The 27,431-nt window shown below is 36.7% G+C and overlaps 1 protein-coding gene across 1 annotated transcript in view; it reads left to right on the top strand.

Annotated features, from left to right (window-relative positions):
* The window catches only part of ARHGAP42 (Rho GTPase activating protein 42), a 320,488-nt gene that overhangs the window by 280,146 nt on the left and 12,911 nt on the right, over positions 1 to 27,431 (top strand). Inside the window, exons 13-21 of the mRNA XM_008688390.2 lie at positions 11,676 to 11,738; positions 12,763 to 12,837; positions 13,105 to 13,189; positions 13,797 to 13,855; positions 17,300 to 17,405; positions 21,891 to 22,050; positions 23,232 to 23,376; positions 24,722 to 25,102; positions 25,479 to 25,635. Of these exons, the coding sequence (XP_008686612.1) occupies positions 11,676 to 11,738; positions 12,763 to 12,837; positions 13,105 to 13,189; positions 13,797 to 13,855; positions 17,300 to 17,405; positions 21,891 to 22,050; positions 23,232 to 23,376; positions 24,722 to 25,102; positions 25,479 to 25,635 (1,231 nt within the window). The remainder of the gene's footprint in view (positions 1 to 11,675; positions 11,739 to 12,762; positions 12,838 to 13,104; positions 13,190 to 13,796; positions 13,856 to 17,299; positions 17,406 to 21,890; positions 22,051 to 23,231; positions 23,377 to 24,721; positions 25,103 to 25,478; positions 25,636 to 27,431) is intronic.

Genomic DNA, 27,431 nt, shown 5'->3' with positions numbered 1-27,431 from the left:
GGTGCCCTCCATGAGTCCGCCCGCTCCCCCGTGCAGGTGGCCCGCCAGCCGCCAGCCGCCCCGCGCGCGCTCCGGGAGCTCCCGGTCTCAGTCTGGATCCCGTGAGCACACCGGGATTCCGGTGTTCCGGGAGATGCCTGGTGGAGCGCGTTCACGGTTCACCGGTCTCAGTCCACTCTCTCGCGGGTGCCCTCCATGAGTCCGCCCGCTCCCCCGTGCAGGTGGCTGCCGCTTTTCGGCGCCCAAACGCGGCGGCTCCCTCCCCCTTCCGTTTATCTTCCGATATCTGTGCACGGTTTACAGCTCCCCTCTTGGTACCTCAATACTCAGCGCTGGAGATGTTCATTTGTAGAGATCCAGATGCATCATCCTGCGTCTCAGGCTGATTCCGTGGTTATTTGGGCTGGTCTGGTACCTATCTAGCTCGACTCAGGGGACCGGCTGAAAAAGGGGTCCCCTACTCCTCCGCCATCTTAACTCCTCCTGGTATGCTGAACTCTTTACTGTTGAAGCAGAAGTACCTTGACCTCCACTAAAGAAGAATTATGATAAATTATCAGCCTTTAATGAATGATGTGATTAGTTTTTGTAAGGACCCGTTCCACTTATTATTTCAGTGGAACACTAAGGGTTTTTTTAAGCTATAAAGAACCTATTTTTGTTAAATTCCCATTAGCACTAACATTAAATGCAATAACCTCTTCATGGCTTTAGGAAGTTGCTTGTTTTCCATTACAGAATTTGTTTTCCCCGACTTCCCTTAGAAACACCGCTCCTTGTGACTGCCTCCTACATCAGGCACTGGGAGACAGAGTATGCTGTAGCCTGTTTAATCCATGTTGCCCTCTTTTCCCCAGACCTTAGCAGAATTGGCAGAATTATATTGACTCTTAGTGTCTGCTGGATAATGGCATTTGTCACTTCCATTCATATTTCATTGGTTAGTTTCTATCACATGGCCAAGCCTCTCTTTAAAGGAGCTAAGAAACATAATCTTCCTAAAGGAAGGGGCAACAAATATGGGTGAACAGTAATCCCAGCCTACTGCAATCTGTTCAAGCCAGTGAGAGGATGTGTTTGTTTATTGTGATTTACTGAAATATGATGCAGACATTTTTTAATATCCAACGTATCTTTTCAGTGGCCAACTAGGTTACAGGGCCTGAGGGGTTTATACCTGACTTACATTTGATTTACATTTACATAGATTATTACCCTGGCTCCAAATATTTAAAAATAAGTAATATAGTATGTCTTTTTGAAAAATACCACTCCTGGCAGACAGTTCCTCAAGCCCCAGTGACTTTAGTTATGCCCAAAGAATGCCTTGTTCATGTGTTTTATATATGTAGATATTTATATTTTCCTCTTGCTGCTGCTGCTGCTGCTGATGATGATAGCCAACACTATTGTGGCAGTTACTATATTGCAAGCACTATCCTAGGAGCTTTGCAAATATTAATGTATTTCATCTGTGAACAGTCCTGTGAAGAAGATACTTCTATATCCTTACTGTATAGAAGAGGAAACAGGCACAGAGAAATTAAAACTATGCCCAGTAAGACAGCAAGTAAGCAAGAGAGTAACAACTATTTCTTAAATCTGGTTAGAATTAATGACTGATTGAGGGCACCTGGGTGGTTCAGTCAATTGTGCATTTGACTCTTGATTTTGGCTCAGGTCATGATCTCCAGGTCCTGGGATTGAGCCCCACATCAGGCTCTGAGCTCAGCAGGGAGTCTGCTTGAGGATTTCTCTCTCCCTCTGCCCCTCCTTTCACTTGTGTGCTCTCCCTCTCTCTCTAAAATAAATATTTTTTTTTAAAAGGAACTAATGAATGACTTCTTTTGTCATTTCTCCATTTTTCTTCATATAGCAGTGATGTATGGATAGGAGCACATGGAGAAGGAAACAAGCATTTAATTGGGTTTGTCCCATTTTTTTATGATCTTCAGTGCTTCACGTGCTTTTGTCTACATTTTACTACAGCCCTTTAACATATGTGTTATCACTTCTCTCATTTTATAAATAAATGAACTAGAGTTCACAAACATTAATAGGCACACTCCCATTCATACAGTAGTAAATACTAGACTGAGATTCAACCCCAGATCCAATGCAGGGGCTATCTCTCCACTAAGCAACCTCCTTATACTCTTTCAGACAATACCAAAGGGTGTTCAGAGGAAACAAAACAAAAATGCATGGTTATTTTCTGCAACATAGTATATTCTTTTGTATCATTGAATTGATTGATAGTGTTCTATTTACTCATGTCATGTGAAAAGAGCTAAAGCACAAGATCTTGGGATACATCAGTACAGTGACACCCATGGAGTGACCTGACATTCAGACTGAATGTCTATAAGATTTTATTCTTTGTGGGAGCCTGTGATATTGGTTTATTAGAATAGACTGGGGTAATGCTGCCAAATATCCCATTATACCTTCAATATAGCCTGCTTATTGCTTATTCTTCTCCAAGTAGATGCTTAAATTCTGTTTTAACTATCGATCAATTCATCAATCAGTAGATATAGATATATATAGATACCACAGTTGTCTTCATTCATTTTGCCAAGGGCAAGTTTTATTGACATTTTTTAATAAATGATTCTCTTTCTTGATCTTTATTGAAAAGTTGAACAACGTGACCTCAAGAACCAAACGTTATAAATATCAGGAACTTACAGTTTTAATTGTTGTAAAAAAGATGCTAGTGTATCCTTTTTCCTAGAGCTACAATTTTTGGCTCAGTTTTTGTTTGAAAATCATTGTTTCTTTACCACTCCATTTACGTGTTTTCTTATGTTCAATAAATATTTTTAAATACCAGAATGTATAATATTATGATTGGCCTTTGGGTTATCGGAATAAAAAAAAAATCCCTATTTGTCTTCTAAAAGAAGTTTTACTCTCATGTGGGTAGTAAACTCTTGTGTTTGTTTAATGACTATTCATTCTTGTATTGTTGAGTTTACCCAAAGCATTGACTGAATTCTGTTCATTTGATGTAGGGCCCTCGGGACACAGAATAAATGAGCCAGTTCTTATGGGTAACAATACATATTTTAGTGTGGACATTTTAAATGTTTTAATCTATTGGGTTTTTCTTTAAAGTTCTAACAAACTGTGTTTTTAAAAAACATTGGTAACTTTCAAAGTCCAGTGTCTAAAAATGACAATTTTACCTTCTGTCTTCTTCTTTTTACTTACAGTTTGCATAGATCATTCCAAAGTTTTTTTTCTAGGAAAATAGGAACATCAATACCCTCAACTTCCTATTTTAGGAAATTGGGTCCTACTGTCCTGTTGATTATTCTAATCTAATAACACATAATAAATCTCTTTCCAGTTCAGTACTTCTACTTTTTTGAGCCATGGATGTCTCAAACCTGAAAGGTTTCAGTGGTTTTCTATGTCTAGGATTTCTTAAAAGTTTTCTGTCTATTGTTAGCACAATTTTTTGATACATATTTTTTATCTCTAGATTTGTGTTGAGTTACATGAATGTTTAATCCCCCATATTTTTAAAATTTTTATTCTTTATGTTTTTATTTTATCATTAATATGTATTAAATTTTAATTCCAGTGTAGTTAACATGCAGTGTTCTATTAGTTTCAGGTGTACAACAGCAGCTCCATATATTACTCAGTGCTTATCAAGATAAGTGTACTCTTAATCCCCATCACCTATGTCACCCATCCCCCCACCCACATCCCCTCTAGTAATCACCAGTTTTCTCTCTGTAGTTAAGAGCCAGTTTCTTGGTTTATCTCTCCCTTTCTTATTTTTTTTCCCTTTGCTCCTTTGTTTCAGTTCTTAAATTCTACCTATTATTGAAATCACAAAACTATTTGACTTTCTCTGACTGGCTTATTTTGCTTAACATTGTACTCTAGCTCTATCCATGTTGTTACAAATGAAAGATTCCATTCTTTTTTATAGCTGAATAGTATTCCATTGTGTGTGTGTGTGTTTGTATGGTGTCTTCCTTTGTCTTTCTTTTATGTGTATGTGAATTTATTTTTTCAACAAATATGCATATTTTTATTAAGTTTTTTACCTTAATTCCAGTATAGTTAACATACAGTCTTATATTAGTTTCAGGTATACAATATAATGGTTCAACAATACCATACATTACTCAGTGTTCATCATGAGAAGTATATTCTTTAATCCCCATCACCTATTTGACCCATTCCCCCCACCCCCCACCTCCCTTCTGGTAACCATCAGTTTGTTCTCTATAGTTAAGAGTCTGGTTCTTGGTTTGTCTCTCTGTCTCTCTCTCTCTCTTTTTTTTTTCCCTTTGTTTGTTTTGATTCTTAAATTCCACATATGAGTGAAATCATATGGTATTTGTCTTTTTCTGACTGACTAATGTCACTTAGCATTATACTATCTAACTCCATCCATGGTGTTGCAAATGTCAAGATTTTATTCTTTCTTATGGTTTAGTAAAATTCCATTGTGTCTATATACCACAACTTCTTTATCCATTCATCTGTTGATGGATACTTGGGCTGCTTCTGTAGTTTGGCTATTGTAAATAATGCTGCAATAAACATGGAGGGGTGCATATATTCTTTTGAATTAGTGTTTTTGTATTTTGGGGGTATAAAACTTTTTTGAGTAGAGCAGTTTCTGGATCATAGGGTGGTTCTATTTTTAATTATTTGAAGAATCTCCATACCCTTCCACAGTGGCTGCATGAGGCTGCATTCCCACCAACAGTGCACGAGGGTTGCTTTTTCTCCACATCCTCACCAACGGTTGTTCTTTCTTGTATTTTTTATTTTACTCATCTGACAGGGGTGAGGTGATATCTCATTGTGATTTTGATTTGCATTTACTTCCCTGATGATGAGTGATGTTGGGCATCTTTTCATTTATCTGTTGGCCATCTGTACGTCTTCTTTGGAGATATGTCTGTCTGTGTCTTCTGCCCATTTTTTAATTGGATTATTTGGTTTTTGGGTGTTGGGTTGCATCAGTTCTTTATATATTTTGGATATTAACCCTTTATCAGATATGTCATTAGCAAATATCTCCTCCCATTCAGTAGGGTGTCCTTTGGTTTTGTTGGTTGCTTTTGTTTGCACTGTGGAAGCCTTTTGCTTTGATGTAATTTCAGTATTTATTTTTGCTTTTATTTCCCTTGCCTCAGAAGACATATCCAAAAAAATGTTGTTACAGCTGATGTTGGAGAAATTACTGACTCTGCTGTCTTCTAGGATTTTGTGGTTTCAGGTCTCACATTTAGGTCCTTCATCCATTTTGAGTTTATTTTTCTGTATGGTGTAAGAAAGTGGTCCAGTTTCATTCTTTGGTATGTTGCTGTCCAGTTTTCCCAGTACCGTTTATTGAAGAGACTGTTTTTCCCATTACATATTCTTCCCTCCTTTTACAAAGAGTAATTGACCATATAGTTGTGGGTTTATTTCTGGGCTTTCTATTCTGTTCTCTTGACCCATGTGTTTGTTTTTGGCCAGTACCATACTGTTTTGATTACTGTGGCTTTATAATATAATTTGAAGTATCAAATTGTGTTATTTCCAGTTTGGTATTTTTTCCAAGACTTCTTTTTGCTATTGGGAGTCTTTTGTTGTTTCATTCAACTTTTAGGATTCTTTGTTCTATAGTTTTGCAAAAATACTATTGGGGGCACCTGGATAGCTCAGTCGGTTAAACATCTAAGTCTTGCTTTTGGCTCAGGTCATGATCTCCTGGGTCCTGGGATTGAGCCCCCATGTCAGACTTCACACTCAGTGGGGAGTCTGCTTGAAAATTCTCTCCCTCTGCCCCTCCCCCTGCTTACTCTGTCTTTCTCTCAAATATATAAATAAAAAATCTAAAAAAAAAGTTTTGTTGATATTCTGATAGGGATTGAATTAAATCTGTAGATTGCTTTGGGTAGTATAGACATTATGACAATATTTATTCTTCCAGTCTATGAGCTTGAATTTCTTTCCATTTATTTCTGTCATGTTTAATTTCTTTCATCAGCGTTTTACAGTTGTCCATGTGCAGGTGTTTAACCTCTTTTGATACATTTCTTCCTATTTTATTATTTTTAGTGCAATTGTAAATGGATTGTTTTCTTAATTTCTCTTTCTACTGCTTCATTATTAATGAAGAAAAATACACCAGATATCTGTATATTGGTCTTGTATCCTGTCACCTTACTGAATTCATTGATCAGTTCTAGTAATTTTTTGGTGAAGTGTTTAGGGTTTCTTTATGTATAGTGTCATGTCATCTGCAAACAGTGAAAGTTTTATTTTTTCCTTACCAATTTGGTTGCCTTTTATTTATTTTGTTGTTGTTGTTGTCTGATTACTGTGGCTAGGACTTCCGGTACTATATTGAATAAAAGTGGTTGAGAGTGGACTTCCTTCTTTTGTTCCTGACCTTAGGGGAGAAGCTCTCAACTTTCCCCATCAAGTATGATGTTTGCTGTAGGTTTTTCAGTTAAGGTCTTTATTATGTTGAGGTATGTTCCCTCAAGACTACTTTGTGGAGGATTTGTATCATGAATGGATGTTATACTTTGTCACATGCTTTTTCTGCATCTACTGAAATGATCATATGGTTTTTATCATTTTTCTTTTTACTGTAATGTGTCATGTTGATTGGTTTGTGAATGTTGAACTGCCCGTGCATCACAGGAATAAGTCCCACTTTATTGTGGTGAATAATTTTTTTTAATATACTGTTGGGTTTGGTTTGCTAATATTCTGTTGAGGATTTTTGCATCTATGTTGATCAGAGATGTTGGTCTGCAGTTCTTTTTTTGTGTGTCTGTGATATCTTTATCTGGTGTTAGTACCAGGCAATCCTGGAGTCATAGAATGAATCTGGAAGTTTTCCTTCCTGTTTTATTTTTTGGAAAAGTTTGAGAAGAATAGGTATAAACTCTTCTTAACGTGTTTGGTAGAGTTTACATTTGAGGCCATCTGGTCCTGGACTTTTGTTTTTTGGGAGTTTTTTCATTACTTATTCAATCTGTTTGCTGGTTATCAATCTGTTCAAATTTTCTTTTGGGTTCAGTTTTGGTAGGTTATATGTTTCTAGGAATTTGTCCATTTCTTCTAGTATGTCCAGTTTGTTGGTATATAATTTTTCATAATTTTCACTAAAGTTGTTTGTATTTCGGTGGTGTCAGTTCTTATGTCTCCTCTTTCATTTGTGATTTTGTTTATTTGTCCTCCCTCTCTCTCTTTGACGAGTCTGGTTAGAGGTTTATCAATTTTGTTGATCTTTTCAAAGTACCAGTTCCTGGTTTCATTGATCTCTTCTATTGTTTTGTTTTGTTTGTTTTGTTTGTTTTGTTTTTTTAGTTTCTATTAGCATTTATTTCTGATCTAATCTTTACTATTTTCTTTCTTTTGCTGGGTTTGGATTTTGTTTGGTCCTCTTTTTCTAGCTCCTTTAGATGTAAACGGTTAGTTTGTTCATTTGAGATTTTTCTTGCTTCTTGAGGTAGGCCTGTATTGCTATAAATTTCCCTCTTTGGACCACTTTTGCTGCATCCCAAAGGTTTTCAACAATAGTGTTTTCATTTTCATTTCTCTCCATGTAATTTTTTATTCTTCTTTTATTTCCTGGTTGATCCATTCATTGGTGAATAAATAGCATGTTACCTAACCTCCAGTATTTGTGCTTTTTCCAGATTTTTTCCTTGTCATTGATCTCTTATTTCATAGCATTGTGGTCAGAAAATTTGCATGGTATGACTAATATTTTTGAGTCTGTTGAGGCTTGTTTGTGGCTTAATATGTGATGTGTTCTGGAATATGTTCCATGTGCACTTGAAAAGAATGTGTATTCTGCTGTTTTAGGATGGAATGTTCTGAATATATCTGTGAAATCCTTCTGGTCCAGTGTGTTATTCAAAGCCAGTGTTTTCATGTTGATTTTCTGTTTATATGATCTGTTCATTGATGTAAAGTGGGGTATTAAAATCCCCTACTATTAATGTATCAATTAGTTCCTTTATGTTTGTTATTAACAGTTTTATGTATGTGTGTATTCCCATGTTGGGTGCATAAATATTTAGAATTGTTATATCTTCTTGTTGGATTGTTCTTCTTATTATTATATGGTGTCATTATTCTCTTGTTATTGTCTTTGTTTTAAAGTCTAATTCATCTGATATGAGTAAAGCTACTCTGGTTTTGTTTTGACATCGATTTGCATGATAAATGTTTTTCCAGCCCCTCACTTTCAATCTGCATGTGTTTTTAGTTTTGAAAGGGGTCTCTTATAGGCAGCATATATATAGATGGGCTTGTTTTTCTACCTGTTCCACCACCCTGTATCTTTTGATTGGAGCTTTTAGTCCATTTACTTTCAAAGTAATTATTGATAGATATGTATTTATTGCCATTTTGTTACTTTTTTGTGGTTGTGTTGTAGTTTTTCTATGATCCTTTCTTTTCTTGCTCTCTTTCACACTTTGCTGTCTTCTTTAGTGATAAACTTGGATTTCTTTCTCTTTATTCTTTGTTTATCCATTACTGTATTTTGATTTGTGATTACCATTAGGTTCGTATAGAACATCTTCTACATATAGCAGTTTATATTCAGTAGATGGTCACTTAAATTAGAACTCATTCGTTCTTCTTACCCTTCCCCCCATGTTTCAGATACATGGTGTCCTATTTCACTTTATTTTGTGAATTCTTTCACTGATTTTTACAGGTATACTTATTTTTACTGCTTTTGTGTTTACCATTTTTCATACTCTTATTTATGGTCTTTCCTCTTCACTCCAAGTGTTTCCTTAATATTTCTTATAGGGCTGGTTTAGTAGACATGAACTACTTTAGCTTTTGTTTGTCTGAGAAACTTATCTCCTATTGTCAATGATAGTCTTGCTAAAAAGAGTATTTTTGGCTGCATATTTTTTCCTGTTGGCACTTTGAATATACCATGCCACTCTCTTTTGTCCTCCAAAGTTTCTGCTGAAAAATCCACTCATAGCCTTATGGCATTTCCCTAGTGTGTAACTATCTTCTTTTCTCTTGCTGCTTTTAAAATTCTTAATCACTTCTTTTTGCCATTTTAATTACTTTGTGTCTTGGTGTTGACCTCCTTGGGTTGATTTTTTGGGGTATCTCTGCCTCCTGGATCCAGATATCCATTTCCTTCCCCAGATTTGGAAACTTTGTAGCTATTATTTTTTCACACAAATTTTCTGACCCTTTTATTGTTCTTCTGGAATCCCTATAATGCAAATGTTATTACACTTGATGAAGTCACTGAGTTCCGTAAGTCTGTTCTCATTTTGCATATTTTTTTTCTTTCAGGTTGCTCATTCATTCCTCTGCTTCCTCTAGCCTGCTATTTATTCCATCTGGTGTATTTGTAATTTCATTTATTGTTTTCTTCATTTCTGATTTGTTCTTTTTTTATCTCTTTGTTAAGCGTCTCACTTATATTCTCCACTCTTGATTCCCAAGTACAGTGAGTATCTTTATGTTCATTACTTTAGGTTCTCTATTAAGCATATTACTTTTATCCATTTCTCTTAAGTCTCTTACTGTTGTTTTTGTCTTGTTTTTTTCCATTTGAGATATATTCCTCTGTGTCCTCATTTTGCCTAACTCTCTGTGTCTATTTCTTTGTGTCAGGAAAGTAAGCTACGTCTCCTCTTGAATGTAGTGGCCTTATGAAGAACAGGCCCTGTAGTGCCCTGCAGTGCAGTTTCCCCTGTTCCCCAGAGCCTGATGCTTCAGATGGTGTCTCCTGTGTGTGCTGCATGTGCTCTGCCGTTTTTTCCTGGCTGCTTTTTCGTTCAGTACAGTTGTCTGCAGAGGCTCTCTCTCTTCCCCTATTATGGGCAGCATTTTGTCCTTGGCAGGGGTGTGGTATGCAGTTTTAACAAGGTGTGCTCTGCTTATGAAATGAGACCTGTAACTTCCAGGACCCTGGCCTTGTGAGTGGGTTGTTCAATTTTAACAAGGTGCTCCTCAAACTTCCGCGGGGCCTGCAGCTGCTACTAGTAGAACCACAGTCTGCTATGGGTGGAAGGCGCAGTGTTGGCAAGGTTTGCAATGGATTTCTGAGGGGAGTGGCCTGCAGTGCTAGGACTGATGCAAGCATGAATGGAAAGGGTAGCTGTGCTAAAGCACTAGGATGTGGGGCTTGGTGTAAGCAAATTACGTAGTAAATTTCCTGCCGGCTTCTGCAGGTGACCATATGTCTATGCTGAGGGGTGGAGGGAGGGCAGTGGCACTGCCAGCTCCTTTGTTCTTGGAAGAGTCCTCCTCTGGACATGCTCTGAGATGAGTAAATAACTCTCCCTACTGTATGCCCCAGGTGTTTTTCAAAGTGCAGTTTCTACCCTGTATCTGGAGGGCTGTTTGTCTTGCTGTCTCTTTCAGGGCAGGGACTCATCTTCCTGTTGCCCTAAGGGCTCTTCCAAAATGGAGCCAGCTGATTTTTAAGATTCCAGACTTTAAGTCCCTCTTATTTGTAAGAAGTCAGTAAATTCAGCTCCTCTTGCTTTGAAAGCCAAATGTTAGGAGGATTCATCACTCCCATGTGAACTTCCTGGTGTGTTAGTCTGTTTCTCACCCTTCTCTGTGCCTGTGGCTCCCTCCTGACCACAGATGGCCACCTCTGTTTTGCTCCCTACTATGTCTCCACCCTATCTACCCTCTTCTATGTGGTCACTTCTCTGCCTTTCGTTGTGGAGTTTGTTTTGCCAGTCTTCGTTTTCTGGGTTATTTACACTGATGGTAGTGTTATCTAGTTGTATCCATGAGACAAGGTGAGTTTAGGGTCCCCTTAATCCACCATCCTCCAACTTCCTTCTAATCCACCATCTTTAATTGGGAGCCAGTTTTTATTTTCATATATAATTTGAGAATATTAAGAAATATATCTCTACCACAGATGATGAAAATTTTCATTATAGTGCCAAGAAAACTTAAATTTTTCCTCAGAGTGTCACTTGGTATTCTTAAATTAAATCCTTTTCTTAAAAAAACAGGTAATCTAATTTGATCTGGCCTCAGAAACTTAAGAAAATTAGAAAAGATTTAAAATCTAGCAAAAACAACGAAAATAAATTGCTATTTCATGATGTAAGATCTTTGGGGGATTTTTGGTGGACTAAATGTATTTTGAATTACTTTGCATATGATAAAAAAATGCAGTAGAAAGAATATTTGGCTTGGATTCATGAGGTCTGTGTTAGAATCCTGGTTTTTGGGCTTGGAACAAAGTGAAGTTTTCAACAACCCAGTGAACCATCTTAAGATAACAAAGCTTTCTGTCTACCTCATAATGTTTTGAGAATCCTATGAAAAAGAATATGTGAATAGCTTTGTAATATAATTACCAACACACAATAAAGGTGTTTTCTTAGTACATTTGCTCCTATCATTTGGAAAAATTTGTAACAAAAAATAATGCTGATTTTAGAAAAAATGGACGGGATCAGGGTAATATATTTACTTTCTATGAAGGATCTGTGTATTCTAAGGAAGCACATATAGTTTATATAGTAACTTTGGTGACTGTGAACCTCTCTATTGCTACCCCAAAATAAAAGTTAAGACTCTAACTGAAACTGTGCCATTTAGTCCTAAAACAACAGAGCCAACTAAGGGGTAATGGAAGTTGGGCATTAACACTTACAGTGATTTCCTTTTATTTTCAGTGTACTTAAATGAAGCAGGGTTCAACTTTGTGAGAAAATGCATTCAAGCTGTGGAAACAAGAGGTAAGTGTTGCCTGACAGGTACATTGTTACTATTATGTAGTTCAGGTAGTTCATTCTTATATAGAAACCTCTCAGAAAATGAGGATGTATTTCATCATTAACATGAAATTAACTTTAAGAACTATATAAATGTATAAATTATCTAAATATCTAAATACACAAATAACTATAGTTTGAACTTTACCAAAAATCATACTGTATTTCTTTTTAATGATTTTTCCTAATAAAGGCTTGCTTTACTTCTTATTGTTAGACTTTGTGTTATTTATTACTATAAGCACCTCTTTGATTTTTTTTTTTTATTATGTTATGTTAGTCACCATACAGTACATCCCTAGACCTCTTTGATTTTTTTCAAGCTTTAGTGAGGTAAGATTCTTAAGGAGCTGGTATTCCTCCTTTCTTACATTATTTCCCTCAGTGATTTCAGTCACGGTCACAATTCTAGCACCTTTCCTCTCTCTAGACTTGATCTCTCACCTGAAGCCCATTCCAGGTACCTATTATACTCTTTCAATTCCAGGAAAACTTGGCTAAAACAAAACTTATATTGGGCTTTGAAATTCTGTGAACTTAGGCTCAGATTTTGGTGCTGCCACTCAGAAGTTTTGAGAAGTGAAGTATGATTATTAAATTCTCTGAATCTGTTTCCTCATCTTCAAAACGAAGATGTAAATGCCTTCCAACACTTCAACATGCAGGACTCCATGACCAAAGAAATAGAGGATGAGAAATACTGATTATCATTTCCCATCTTTGATGCTTTTTGTATTCAAATAGTGGTGAATGAACAGGGGTACTTTGCTACTTTGAAGATCTTCCAAAGACTTTCAGACACTGTTCAGTGTCTGCTCTGAGAAATATATGTGTGATGGAGGTTTCCAGGGTAGATTTGCTAAAGTTAGACTGCAAATTGGACAAGCAGCTTTCAAATTCTGTATAGGTATATGCCTGAGGTTTTTAACATTCTGTACTTACGCTGCTGGTCTCAAACTATTCTCTTGTGATTTTTCTTTCTCATTAGGCATCACTATTTTAGGCCTCTACCGAATAGGAGGAGTTAACTCTAAAGTTCAGAAACTCATGAACACAACATTTTGTAAGTTTTGGATGAAGCTGGTTACTTAATTTTTGTATTATAGATAATCCAAACCATAGCTTTCTTTGAGAATTATACTATTGCTTGTCTTTGAATATTTTAAAGTAATATTTAAAATTAATATTTGCATTCAGTTTTTAATGTGCAGTAATAACTAAGAAATAAATATTTCTCTTTGACCTACTTATGTTTGTGTCCATCTTTTTTATGGTGTGAGTGATGTTTTGAATTGCACAGTTTAAACATCTTATTGTTTACTCTTTTCAGCTCCAAAATCCCCTCCTGATATTGACATTGATATTGAATTGTGGGATAATAAGACAATAACAAGTGGACTGAAAAACTACCTCAGGTAAGGAAGATTTAACTCCTACTCTGCATGTGATGTCTCCCTTACCTCCGTGGGCAGTTGCCATGTGATTCCTCAGAGCTCCTATGCATGAACTTCACTACTTAGAGCAATTCCTTCACTTCCAGTGAAATAGCATAAGGTGGTAATGTTTATATTTAGTGTTTTGGAACTTATACATGCTTTCTCAAATAATAAGAGGCTGAAATATTTTATGAATACTAAATAGTATTTTGTTTCATATTAAATTTGAATGTGGTGTTTTCATGGTTTTTTTTTTTTTAAGTTGAAATTGAAAGTTGTTTTTTGTTTTGTTTTTGCTTTTTATTTAACTATTGTCCCCATATCTGAGAGAGATTTTGCTGTTATGGTTTAGTAGTTCTCACAAAGTGAAAAAAATCATTTTCCAGCCTCCCCTTTTAGTACAGTTGTGCCAAGAAGTGCTAAAGGGCCTTGGTGTCTTCGAGGTCTGCATTTTGGTACTGCCTGTAGCAGCCCTACTAGGACTTGATCATACTCCCTAATCAGCCAACTCTTAAAGAAACACTGAAAGTTCAGGAGAAATAAAAAGATATTGCCATTCTAATGCCTCCTTCTTTATCCATTGTAGATGCCTTGCAGAACCACTGATGACTTACAAGTTACACAAAGATTTTATTGTTGCAGTTAGTAAGTACATTTCCATTGGATGTATTATAATTGATGTAATTTTATGCTGTATAATTTATGCTGTATCACTTAGAGGTGTAAATTTAAACCAACTAGTTAAGATTTTCCCACATATTGCTTAAGAAACTGTCAATCCTAATAGCTGACAGTATGGTTTGTAAACAAATAAGAAATTATGCATGATGGATTAAAGACCTAAAGGTGAGACCTAAAACCATAAAGCTATGAAGACATAGGCAGTAATTCTTTGACATTGACTGGAGAAACATTTTTCTAGATATGTTTTCTGTGGCAAGGGAAACAAAAAACAAAATTAAATAATTGGGACTACACCAAAATAAAAAAGCTTTGCACAATGAAGGAAATCATCAACAAAGCAAAAAGGCAACCTACTGAATGGGAGAAAATATTTGCAAATGATATATCTAATAAGGGGTTAAGATCCAAAATATATAAAGAACTTACACAACTCAACACTAGAAAAACAATTTGATTAAAAAAGAGGCAGAGGCCCTGAGTAGACATTTTTCCAAAGCAGACATGCAGATGGACAGTAAACACATGAAAAGATGCTCAATATCACTCATCATCGGGGAAATACAAATCAAAACTACAATGAGATATCACCTCACACCTGTCAGAATGGCTAAAATTATCAACACAGGAAACAACAGGTGTTGGTGAGGATGTGGAGAAAGGGGAACCCTCTTGCATTGTTGTGAGAATGCAAATTGGTTCAGCCACTCTGGAAAAGAGTATAGAGGTTTCTCAAAATATTAAAAATAGGATTACCGTATGATCCAGTAATTCCACTACTGGGTGTTTGCCCAAAGAATATGAAAACACCAATTCAGAAAGATATGTGCACCCTTATATTTATTGCAGCATTATTTACAATAGCCAAGACATGGTGAAGACAGAAGTATCCATTGATACATGAATGGGTAAAGAAGATGTGATATATATGCACGATGAACTATTACTAAACCATCAGAGAGAATGAAATCTTGACATTTGCAACAAGATGGACGGACCTAAGTAACATAAGTCAGAGAGAGAAAGACCAATACTATATGATTTCATTCATATGTGGAATTTAAGAAACCAAAGAAAAAGACAAAAAAGAAACGCTCTTAAATATAGAGAACAAACTGGTGGTTGCCAGAGGAGAGGTGGGTGGGGGACAGGACATATAGATAAAGGGAATCAAGAGTGCACTTAACCTTGATTTAAAAAAAAATGCAGAATGAAATAGAATATTTTGCCACTGAATAAGACTTCACTGGGGTGACTGGTGTGCTAAGAGGAATTATTTTAGTTACATTTTACTTGATGAATGTTAGTTTCTTACAAGAGCAAGTTTATGGTTAAATAGACAAGACTACAAATATGTACAGTCAGGTATGCTACCTACTCATACTTACATAATGTATTCCTAAATCTGGAGGAAAGAGTCAGGTATTTTTGGCAGGTAACAGGCACTTCCATCAATCCTTTTTCCTCTATTTATTGATAATGATCACATATCTATGTCATTTATTAGGATCTCTTATTACTATAATGGCTTAATTCAAAAACTGTGGGAGGGGCTCAGTGAAAACATGCAAGCTGAGAAATTAAAAATACGCACTTTTAAAACATTGAGACCAAAGTCCTGGGTTGCCATCTGAGCCATCACAGCATGTAACAATTAGGAATTAGCATTTCATTGTTAAGATGTATGAGGTGTGACTGTACCAAGTATTTTTCACAGTCCCAAGAAAGAAAGCAGTTGCATTAATTTATTAACACACATTGTAATGTCACAGGAAATGTTGTCTGCTGATAAGTGTCAGATAACATTTGAGTGACCTTGGTTTTCAATCCAGCATACATGACTGACCACATGATCTCATAAACACCTATACTTCCTGAAAACTCTCCACTGTATATTCTTTTCATCGAAATCTATCCTTATTAGATAAACAAAACCTTGGAAAATGTAGAGTCTGACCTCTCATTTTATTGACTAAGTCCCTGAGTGGGCCAGTGACTTTGTCTAAGGACACTGGTACATTGATGGCAAAATCAGAGCTACCAGCCAATTTTTGTTTTACTCTTACCCTGGAACTCTTTCTTACAGAAATTTTGTGTTAACAACAAATGGCATTTGACCCACATAGCTAAGTAGCTAAATAAGCAGCTTGTTTTAATAGAAACATTTGATTGTAAGCTATTTTTCTCTATTTCCATGGCAAATAGATAATTCACTGCCATGATAATTAAAATATATTCTTATAGATAAGAATTCATCTTTTGTCTGGGTCAAGGATAATCCCATGTACCAGATAATAAGGTAATAAAATTAGGTATTATTTGGAAATTCAGCTCTGTAAAAAGGGGAAGTTATTCAGAAATTACAAGGTGTCTTACAGAATTCCCTGGCAGAGTTTGGATCAGGCCTTCCATGGGCCTACAGCTGGGAACTGCAAAATTGGGAACCTATGTTTCTCTTCCCACCCTTTTAGGAGGGTCTCTCCTCTCTGTTTTTTGCTGCATATCTGCCTTATTTGTATCTCCCTTTCCAGTCAGATTTTCTTGGCTTTGGAGCACATTTAGCTATGTCAACCCTGGTCTTATATGATATGCCTTTTCACCTATCTAAGCAGACAGATCACAGTTTTGGTGTCTCCATTCCAACCTCTGGAGACCTTGTGTTTGGCCCAGAGTGAGCCAGGCTCTTTCCTCACCTCCCGTTGGGCACTTTTCAGAGAAAGGTCCTGGCAGGGTAGATAGGCACCATAGAATTTGTTTATTATAGTAAGAGCATGTAAATAGGTTCTTCATTCTGAAGTGTTAGATGTTTCTCTAGCAGATATGTCAGCATGTTGGCTTTTGCCTGGAAGACTAGACTTTCTTTAGATGGTTTTTTCCTTTTCAGATTTACCACTGTCAACATGGGCTTAAAATCTATTAGGCCTCTATTTGCATAATAATCGTGACACCTCAGATTCAAATCTATAAAATTTGAAAGGGAATGCCTTCTTCCTTTGTCTGATGGAGTCACTATGAGGTTTCTGTGTGATAAAGTATATTATATTGCCTGGCACATTAGGCTGTCTTTAACAATTTCTGTGATCACTCACATTGCTAAAGTTTGACTCTGTCCTGGTGTAACAAAACCAAAGCAGGTGATGAGTTATGGTTGTATGAAAGGTCAGTGGCTATGAGCACAGGTATGGATTAGATGGAACTGGGCTAGCTTGACTTCTTTACTTAACTAACTTCATCACCATGGTCAAGTTACTCAACAGCTCTAAGCCAGTGATAAAGATAATACTTACTGCATGATGCAATGTTTATAACGCTTGAGGGTGGGAGTGTTTATAATGTTTAGATTACTAATGTTTATTTATACATTTGAATACAATTAAAACTTGAGCATTTGAAACCTTTATGTTATAGAATCTGATGACCAAAACTACCGGGTGGAGGCTGTACATGCATTGGTGCACAAATTGCCAGAAAAAAACAGAGAGATGCTGGACATCTTAATAAAGCACCTCGTCAAGTAATTCTCTGATTTATGTTGTTCACCTAACTACTTGTTCAACTATTAAAGTGAAACTTGTTCATGTCTTTCTAAAGTGTATGACGGTGCTATAACATTGTTATTATAATCAGTCTATTGAATATGCTTTTAAAAATGATGTGACAGTAAGATATATGTGTGTGTGTATGTACTGTGTATGTTTACACTATGCAAATAATTAATATCCTTCTCAACTATTAAACTAATGACAAAAACCTTACATGTCAACTTAAAAATATATAAAGGAGTATATGTTTTTTCCCCCAGTTCCTTTAGATGCCTTGTGAGCCCTAAGTTTGAAGATCAATTCTCTATGCTCCTAGTGTCAACAGGTTTTGCCAGGTCAAAGTGCCACTCTAGTGTTAGTTTCTTTTTTGGATTCATAGCATCACTTGGTCTCTGAAGATTTTTCTGACTCTGCTCTTAGTTCATATATGTTTTTAAAAATCCGGATAGATATCAAATTAATCAAGGAATCGAGTTTCTCAAGAGGAACAGAACCAATAGGATGTTTGTGTGTGTGTATGTAGGTATACATACATGTGTTTATATATATATATATATGGTGTGTGTGTGTGTGTATTGTGTGTATTGTGTGCATATATATATGAGAGAGATTGATTGCAAGCTGGCCTGCACTATTGTGAAGGCTGGTTAAGTCTGAAGTCTGCAGGGCAGCTGGTAGTCTGGAGACTCGGGTAAGAGTTAATGTTGCAGCTCCAATCCAAGGCAGTCTGGGAGCAGAAGCCCCTCTTACTCAGAGGACCTCGGTCTTCTTAAGACTTTCAACTGATTGAATAAGGCCCACTCACATGGAGGGGAATCTGCTTTACTCTAAGTATACTGATTTAAATGTTAATTTAATTTAAAAATTTTTAAATTTATGTTAAAATTTGCCATAATTTTATGCAAAAAATACCTTCACAGAATCATCTAGAATTACGTTTGATCAAATATCTGGGTACTGTGGCCTCATACATCTGTCTAAAGATTCTCTCTCTCTTTCATATACACACATCCATACACTTGCCATGCTACTGTAAACAAAAGTCCAAATTCAGATTTTATTTTATTTTTTTTTTAAGATTTATTTATTTAGAGAGAGAGAGCAGGGAGGGGTAGAGGGAGAAGAAGAGGGAGAGAATCTCCAGCAGTCTGCCCATCAAGCATGGAGTCTGACACAGGGCTTGATCTCATGAACCTGAGATCATGACCTGAGCTGAAAGTAAGGGTCATATGCTAACCAACTGAGCCACCCAGGTGCCCCCAAATTCAGGTTTTAAACTAAGAATTCCCTTATAGGCTCATATACAAATAAGGGTATTTTCCATCTTAGCAAGTACTATGATTCACAATTAAATGGTTACTCCTTAGTTGCTTACTATAAGTAGTGACCCAGTTTCTGCTAATTTGAGCCATGCATATTTGAAATAGTGCTACATAACATGTTAATAAATCTCATCTTAACCTGCAGATGAGATAATATGAATTGCCCTCCCGCCCCCTGAAATAGGAAGGAAATCCACTAGGAACTGTGTCATTTCAAGTTCATAATTAACTGTTGCATATGGCAATACCTCTTTTAGTTAATGAACAAGGATTCTTGGTCAGATTTAGTCTTAAATTATGTTTTCAATTGTGTGACCTCTTCATGAAATTTAACCACACTGTATGTATTGGGCATTCTCTTGGTGTATTCAAGCTAATTTTCTAGCAAAGCTTTTTTAAACTGCTTTTAAAAGATATATGAGTGTCACATAAAGTGTTTTGTTTAATTATCCAGAATGTTAGATGAACTCAAACTTCCCCCTTATAGTGAATGTGCATGACTTTATTACAGGGAATAGTAGAGGATAGTATCTGGCCACAGAAGAGTGCCTAAAATTCTTTTGCCCATCCTTTACTACCATTCATGGCTTTTTTCCTGAACCTGTAAAAAATCAATCCCCATTGACTGAGCAGTATTATTGGAATGTGTGTCCACATCATCAGTGACTTAAGTAAACTACAAACAAGTGATAACATTCTTGGGGCCCTGGCAACCTTAATATATCTGAAGAAAAGAGAATTTAAGACCAGTGATCTGGATTGGTCACTATCTAAAGGACCAGTGACTAAAAGATTGATTCCAAATCTGCATTAATTAGACATAGTATAAACCATTACTTCTTTTCTGAGAATCCTTTTATCCTCAAAATAAAGGCTATCTGTGGTCTCTTCTTCGACTCTAACTTTGAATATTTAAAAGGGCAGTTGGGTGTCTGTTCCCTACAACACATTTAGGGAATGAGGTGCAGAAATAGCTGAAATGTGGGGTGATAAGTGTCTATATTGATTGAGTTAGCTCAGCAGAAGTGAAATTCAGTGAAGAGAAAATTGTTCATCCAAATATTCCATCTTCTGAGCAACACAGGCATAAACTCTCCTTTTCAAAACCAATTTTCTTTAGGATTTCCAAAAATTTTCCCCATGAGCTTAATATTAATCTTATTCCAGTTTACTCACACTACCAGGATCTCTTACATTTTAGCAAGGGTGCCTAAAGTCAATTTAATTACAAGAAAACTAATGTTTTGAGATCATATTTCCTGTAACATTATTTAATTTTATCAACACTATAGGGGTCCTTATTCTTTATAGATAAGGAAACTTGGAAATAGGAAATAACTTGGCTGATAGCACCCAGCTTCCAAGTTGGGTGGATCCAAGCTTTAAATCCAGACATATTTTACACACTACTTTCCTAGTAGACTAATACATATTAAGCAACTAATATATATATACAATATATAACATATATATTATAATATATATAATATTTGGTTATGTAAAAAGAAAATGTGGAATGAAACTTCTTCCTATTCTAACCAAGAGCTTCTTAGCTAGTGCTCTCTCAGGCACAAGGGAAAAATTCAGTCAGTGAGACAGTCAGCTCTTCCTGTCCTGTGCTGGGATTTGCATAGTATTCAAAATCCTGGATTCTCCATAAAATTTTACTTTTGCTTCTGGAATGTAGTTAGTGATGCACACTTAGGTATAGACATAATCTTGTGTTGTGCTTCTTTCTAGAGCTTTGTATTTTGACAGCATGCCTAGAAGTAAGATAGAAAACGCAGTGGTTAACCTAGAAGATTGGTCAAATGAATGGGTTTCTCCTTAAGAATCTATCCAGCTGGGGCACCTGGGTAGCTCAGTTGGTTAAGTGTCTGACTCTTGATATTGGCTCAGGTCATTATTTCAGGGTTCTGAGACCAAGCCCTGAGTAGGGCTCCCCATTCAGCAGGGAGTCTGATTGAGAGTCTTTCCCCCTGACTCTCCCCCAACTCATGTGTGCACACACTCTCTCAAATAAATAATCTTTTTTAAAAAAAGAATATATCAAATTTCCAAATTAGTCAAAGTCATTTTTGATAGTTACTGGGATAAGGTAACTGACTTTTGCTAAGGTCAGTAATACCAGAGGTTTTTTCTTTCATTTTCATTTTCAAGCCAACACTGATGCTACCATATCTCCATCTCTTACTGTTTGCCTAACATAGTGCCCAGCACTAAGGAGGCACACAGGGAATTTTGCGTTGATGAGTGGATGGATGGGTGGATGGATAGAAGGGAAAAAGAAAGGATGGAAACATTCATTGGCCAGTTGTCTTATGTAGGAAGCTTAAGAAAACCCCTGACATATTCAGGAGACCTGAATTGAAACAGCATCTCTGTCCCTAATTTGCTGTTATATGGAGTACATCATTTTTACTTTAGGAGTTTTGCCTTTTTTTTTTTTTTAAGATTTACTTATTTATTTGAGAGAGAGAGAGGTGGAGAGAGAGAGAGAGAGAGAGAGGTGGGGAGGAGGGGTGGAGGGGGAAGGAAAGAGATAAGAAAACTCAAGCAGAACACGGAACCCAACACAGGGCTCCATCCCAGGACCCTGAGATCATGACCTGAGCCAGAACCAAAAGTCAGACACTTAACCAACTACACCACCCAGTCACCCCAGTTTTGCTTTCTTTTAAGCTATACAATAGGAAAATCTGACTTCCTGGAATAATTAAATGCAATAACATTTATGAAAATGCCTGGCACTAGGTTCTCAATAATATGTTTTAGTGTATCGAAATATAATTCCAACCAATCTCATCTTAACCATCTGTTCTAAAAGAAGTAGAGTGCCCTAGAGAATCCCTAACAACTCATAATCTCTCTAGGGTGATCATATTCGATTTAGGGTATCAAAATTTATTTCTTTAATTAAGCTTTGTAATTATTTTTACTTAGCTAATGTTAACTTTATGTCTTTTAAGGCTATGCCACATATGCCAGTTGGGAGTGGCTGAACCTGACTACTTGGGAAAACTAACCTATCATGGCATATTTTACATTTTATTTATGCCACAAATTTGATAAATGAGAACATTTCCTAATTATTAAACATTTAACTTACGTTATTTTTATTGCTCTTATGTGCAGAGTATCACTACACAGCCAACAAAATCTCATGACTGTCTCAAACCTTGGTGTCATATTTGGCCCAACTCTAATGAGAGCACAAGAAGAAACTGTGGCAGCCATGATGAATATTAAATTTCAGAATATTGTGGTTGAAATTCTGATTGAGCACTATGAAAAGGTAGGCTGAATTTTCATGTGGAAGTATCAAATCTTGTACCTTGCTTTTAAGGAATTTTCCACTTGTATTTCTATCAGTTCATTGTGATCTCAGATTCTTATAAAGTATCAGTCTTGTAGCTTTTGTGTAAAATGCTTCTTCATGAGGACTTTGATTTCTTTTTTTCTTGTCTGGTTTTTAAGGGCTTCTCAGAGTCCTCCAGGTAAATGGTTTCCTTTCATTTTTCATCATTTACTTTTCAAGATTCTCTTGAAAAGTATTTATGTAGTGAATTTTTTGCTTATATTCAGAGAATTTGTTAGAATCACTTGGTGATTAAGTCTAGTTTTAACCTTTTTATCTCTCTGGAATTAGACTTACAGCAGCAATAATATTCTCAATAAAACAAAAGAATTCCAGGGACAGTCTTGAAGTCTTCTCTGAGTCTTTAAACATGGTTTCTTTGACAAGATTGAGATCTTAGAATAACTGTGGAAATGGGAAATTGGGAAAGTCAAAGTGATTGGATTGTTAAGTAAATCCAGCCATTAAAAGTCAAAACATTTGTGATCCATTTATGCCTGGTCTAGTCCTCGTGAGAGAAAGACTATGCCCTCTCCTTCCCTGGGTCCCTTCTTGGTGCCTGTAGAAGAATATCCTTCATTTATCTAAGGTTGCAAGCACTCACAACCCATGACCATCTGGCTGTATCCTGTAGCTGTGCTCAGACTTTTCCCTGCAGCTTGTCATGTTCCAAGACAGCTCAGGGCCAACAGCATGACAGCACCTTCTCCTGAAAAGCAAAAAACTTCTTGGCTGGAGAAATGATACAGAATGAGCCTCTTCCCTTCAGGTTATGTTCAGCATGAAGTGAGAAAAAAAATATCACAATAGTAAGAGTCAATGTGTCTTGACACAGATGTTTATTCATATTTGAAATTATTGGAATATCTTCTGAAATTAATTGTTGGGAAATTGGGGAAGATAGAAAAGAAAACCCAGAGAATGGACATTACTCAGTGTAAGTGGAAAAGAAAGTTATAATTGCTATAGGATATTTTTTGTATCAAGCATCTTTTGCCATGAAGCTGATTAAATAGCATATAGTTCTAAGATTATTAACTCATAAATATCATTTTATGATGAAAATGGCAATTCCCCCCTTTTATTGACCTCTATCCTTTTTTTTTTTTTGTATGTAGATTTTTCATACTGCCCCAGACCCAAACATTCCTCTTCCTCAGCCTCAGTCTCGATCTGGATCCCGGAGGACACGAGCAATCTGCCTCTCCACAGGTTCCCGGAAGCCCAGAGGGAGGTATACACCATGTTTGGCAGAACCTGATAGTAAGTGTGCCTGCTGTAGGGAGATGCTTTCTACGTTCTTTGATTTAGCCTTACCTCACCTTACCAACCTTAGGGTAGAAATAGATGATTTTACTGATACTGTCTCCCCGACACTCCCTTCCCATTTATATATTCTTTTTCAGTATAGTTACGAGATACTTGAACAAACAAATTCATTACTGCTACAAAGGAAAAAAATAGTTTGCTCAGTGCCCTTTTTTTCTGCAACTGCTGTTAAGTACATTGAGTGCTACTTTGTAGCAGGTTTTGTCCTATTGTCAAAGTAGTAGAGAAGAAAGCAAGAAAAAGTCTGGGTAAAGCAGTCATTTTCTTTCTTCTTTTCACATCATGTCCTTAAAGCATCATCTCTTGGGTATCAAAGTGTCTGAAAGAGAGAGAGAAAAGAAATAAAAAGAGAAACCACACTACACATTATCACTAACTTACTGTTCTGAACCAAGCCCCACAGCAAAGTGGGTGGCAGCTTGAGCCCACAGTGGGTGTGAAACTTGTTTCATTTTATTTTACACTCTCAAGCCCCTCAATGTTTTCTCACAGTCAGTATTTAACAGAAAACACTAATTTTTAATTTAGATATGTTTGAATATTTTATTACAGTTTTTCTCATTTTTTTCTTAAACCTTTCAGGAACATTAAAAATTAATTCAGTTCAATAGGCAGTTTCTTACATTGCTATATTCTTGGGAGGAAGAGGAAAAATTCCTTTCTTCTAAAAATATGAGTGGCTTCTAATTTGCATCTGACATGACTGGTGCTTTTAAATGAAGGAGGACTCAGATGCATTATAACTCAGAATCACCTAACAGGAAAATTACAAAAGGCAGAAACATATCTTTAACATCCCTCCTTCCATTGATCTCTTGTAATGTCACCAAAGAATCTTATTTCTGTTACTTGTGAGTTCTTTTTCAAAAGCAATTTTTTTTATGTCCAATGCAAGACCCAGACTCGTGACCCTGAGATCAAAACCTGAGCTGAGATCAAGAGTTGGACACTTAACTGACTGAGCCACCCAGGTGTCCCCAGAAGCAAATTTTGTCCAAATTCAAGTCAACTCACTAATCCTTCAAAAAGTAACATTATTTCTTAGGATCAGGGTACATATAAAATCTTCCTTGAATAGTATTGAAAAATGCATCCACTAGGTTGAAATGCCTGTTTTAAAGCCTTTCTCCAGAACCGACGATGGTTTTCCATACGGGTACAGGCCTGTCACTTCAGTGGGATCAGGTGGCCACTGAGCACATGTGAGCTGGAGAATGGAAAGGTTTTGGTTGTGTTGTTCTTAGTAGAGAGCCACTGTTGTTTTCTTGTTCCCACTCAGGTGACTCTTATAGCAGCAGCCCAGACAGCACACCCATGGGGAGCATTGAGTCACTCTCCTCTCACTCCTCTGAACAAAACAGCACAACCAAGTCTGCTTCCTGCCAGCCCAGGGAGAAATCTGGAGGGATTCCTTGGATTGTATCCCCATCACCTTCCAATGGACAGAAAAGTCTTGGACTCTGGACAACTAGTCCTGAATCAAGTTCTAAAGAGGATGCAACCAAAACAGATGCAGAATCAGATTGTCAAAGTATTGCCTCGGTCACCAGCCCAGGGGATGTTTCCCCACCCATAGACCTGGTCAAGAAAGGGCTGTATGGGCTTTCAGGACTGAAAAGAGCCTCAACTTCCTCTCTCACATCCATCTCTGCAGCTGAAGGTAAACCAGATTTGAGCTTATGTAAAACGTCATTGTCTCTGTATCACTTGCTGGATCATTCAGCATGATTAAGGAGGGAAAAGTTAATGGTGAAGGGGCTAACAGTGCTGTTCCTGAGCTAGGATTTTTAAAACTGTGCACTGTGACTTTTTTCGTAAATCTTTCCATCTCTGTAAGGTGATGTTTTTGTAATTACTGTAGATTGTGATCTCCCTGAGTGATGGGCTGCTATGCTCAAAGAACATTCTGTACCTTCTCATTTGGGCTTAGAGAAAAATGCTTCCTTTTGTTATGCACATGGACTGTGTTACTGCTGTTATTTTGTCTGATAGCACCTTGCCTGTTTTCTTGGTTTTTTTTTTTTTTTTTTTTTTAGGAAGCAAGAGCTACAGTGGATCCATTCAAAGCTTAATTTCTGTAGGTTCCAAAGAGATGCCCAAAGCCCCACCAAACCCAGACCTGCCTCCAAAAATGTGCAGGAGGTTAAGGCTAGACACTGCCTCAAGCAATGGCTACCAGCGACCTGGCTCTGTGTAAGTGAGAGAGAGTTTGCATTTGGTGTATCTTCCAGGGATACACAGGAGTTGAGTATGTCCAAAAGAACCCTTAGGAGTCCCACAGCTGAATGCCTCATCTGTAGTGTGGGAACAGTCAACTTCTGTAGGACCCTGTCCTCTTCTACAATGATGTGTCAATTAGAGTAGGCTTAAGGTATATATATTCCACACACATACGATTTCAGGTATTTGCCTTACAAGCAGAGCTATGACTTAATTTAAAGATATGAGAATAGATGTATAATACAGTAGTTTTGGGCTTTTTTGAAACTAGACATTCTGTAAAAGATAGACATCTGCCTCTCAGCTGAGCCAACTGCCCATATCCCACCTCCCCCACCTCTTTATTAGAAATACAACTGCTCTCTACATTGTGAGAGTTTGTTTTCTCTCCTCTCCATTATCTGTCTCCGCAATGTGAGTATTCACGGATTTAAACAGGTTCATGGAAAACAAGGAGCATGAAAGGTGAAAGGGAGTACTTCTTTTTTCTTTTTTTTAAAGATTTTATTTATTTATTTGACAGAGATAGAGACAGCCAGCGAGAGAGGGAACACAAGCAGGGGGAGTGGGAGAGGAAGAAGCAGGTTCATAGCGGAGGAGCCTGATGTGGGGCTCGATCCCATGACGCCAGGATCACGCCCTTAGCCGAAGGCAGACGCCTAACCGCTGTGCCACCCAGGCGCCCCGAAAGGGAGTACTTCTAACAAAAGACCCAGAAATGTAAAGGCAGATAGGATAGAGTACATGGATGCAAATAGGAAGGGGACAAAGAAGAGAAAACGGAAACTTGGATAAAGAAGTAAGCAAAATCTAAAAAGGAAAGTTTTTAACCCATTCATTTTATTTTCCTGAGTTTTACTGAGCTTTTCAAATGCTATATGGGCAATTACTGGGCACCTTTACATGTGTTCTCTTAATGTCCTTCGTGTCCCTCCACAGTAGGTAGTAGAAACCTCGTTTTAGAGATAATGAGAACTAATATTAGGAAAGTTAAGGAAAGTTAATTATCCATTTAAAGTCCAGTAAGGCATTTTGCTAAGCCTGTTTCCGTAGGAACAGTATCTTAAATTCATTCGTTCATCACCTTCTTTGACAAGAACCTTTTGATTACAGAAGGTATTTGACATACATTATCTCTCTTGGTCAGAAATCCAACTACCACTGTATAGACAAATACTATATTTATAAATCTGTCTACTGTGCAGTGTGTATAGTTCTAGCCATTAAGGGAAAATATATTTTAAGCCAATATGTCAAGGGAGATAGGAGAATATAAATTCCATCCTTTGTGAGGGAAAGAGAAGATTTGCTTCTGTTTTGTAATTGTACTGATGAAGTAGAAATTAAAATTGAGAGAATATATATTCTGTATTAGGTGTAAAATGACCCTTCATATTATCAACTGGCTAGGCTCTGGGAGAAAAGTTTGTCAATTAAAGAAATAAGATACACTTTAAAAATCTAATTTAAAACATCATTCACTGAATTTGATGCTCTCTTCTAGTAAGTATAGAAACTTTTCTAATTACCCCAGGGTGCCTTAGTTTTAATATAGTCTCACTTTTTCAAGTTGATCATGCCCTGCCTCCCATGATTTAAATCCACAAATGTATTTATTGGCCGTATTTTCAGAGTTCCCTCTTTTCACTTTAAGAACTATGTTCAGATATTAAAAAAAGAAAGAAAGAAAGAAAGAAAGAAAGAAAGAAAGAAAGAAAGAAGAAAGAAAGAAAGAAAGAAAGAAAGAAAGAAAGAAAGAAAGAAAGAAA

The sequence above is a fragment of the Ursus maritimus genome, unplaced genomic scaffold (assembly GCF_017311325.1).
Source record: "Ursus maritimus isolate PB19 unplaced genomic scaffold, ASM1731132v1 scaffold_16, whole genome shotgun sequence".
Classification (NCBI taxonomy): Eukaryota; Metazoa; Chordata; class Mammalia; order Carnivora; family Ursidae; genus Ursus; species Ursus maritimus.
Note: the sequence above shows the minus strand (reverse complement) of the source record. Positions and strands in the feature narration are given on the sequence as shown.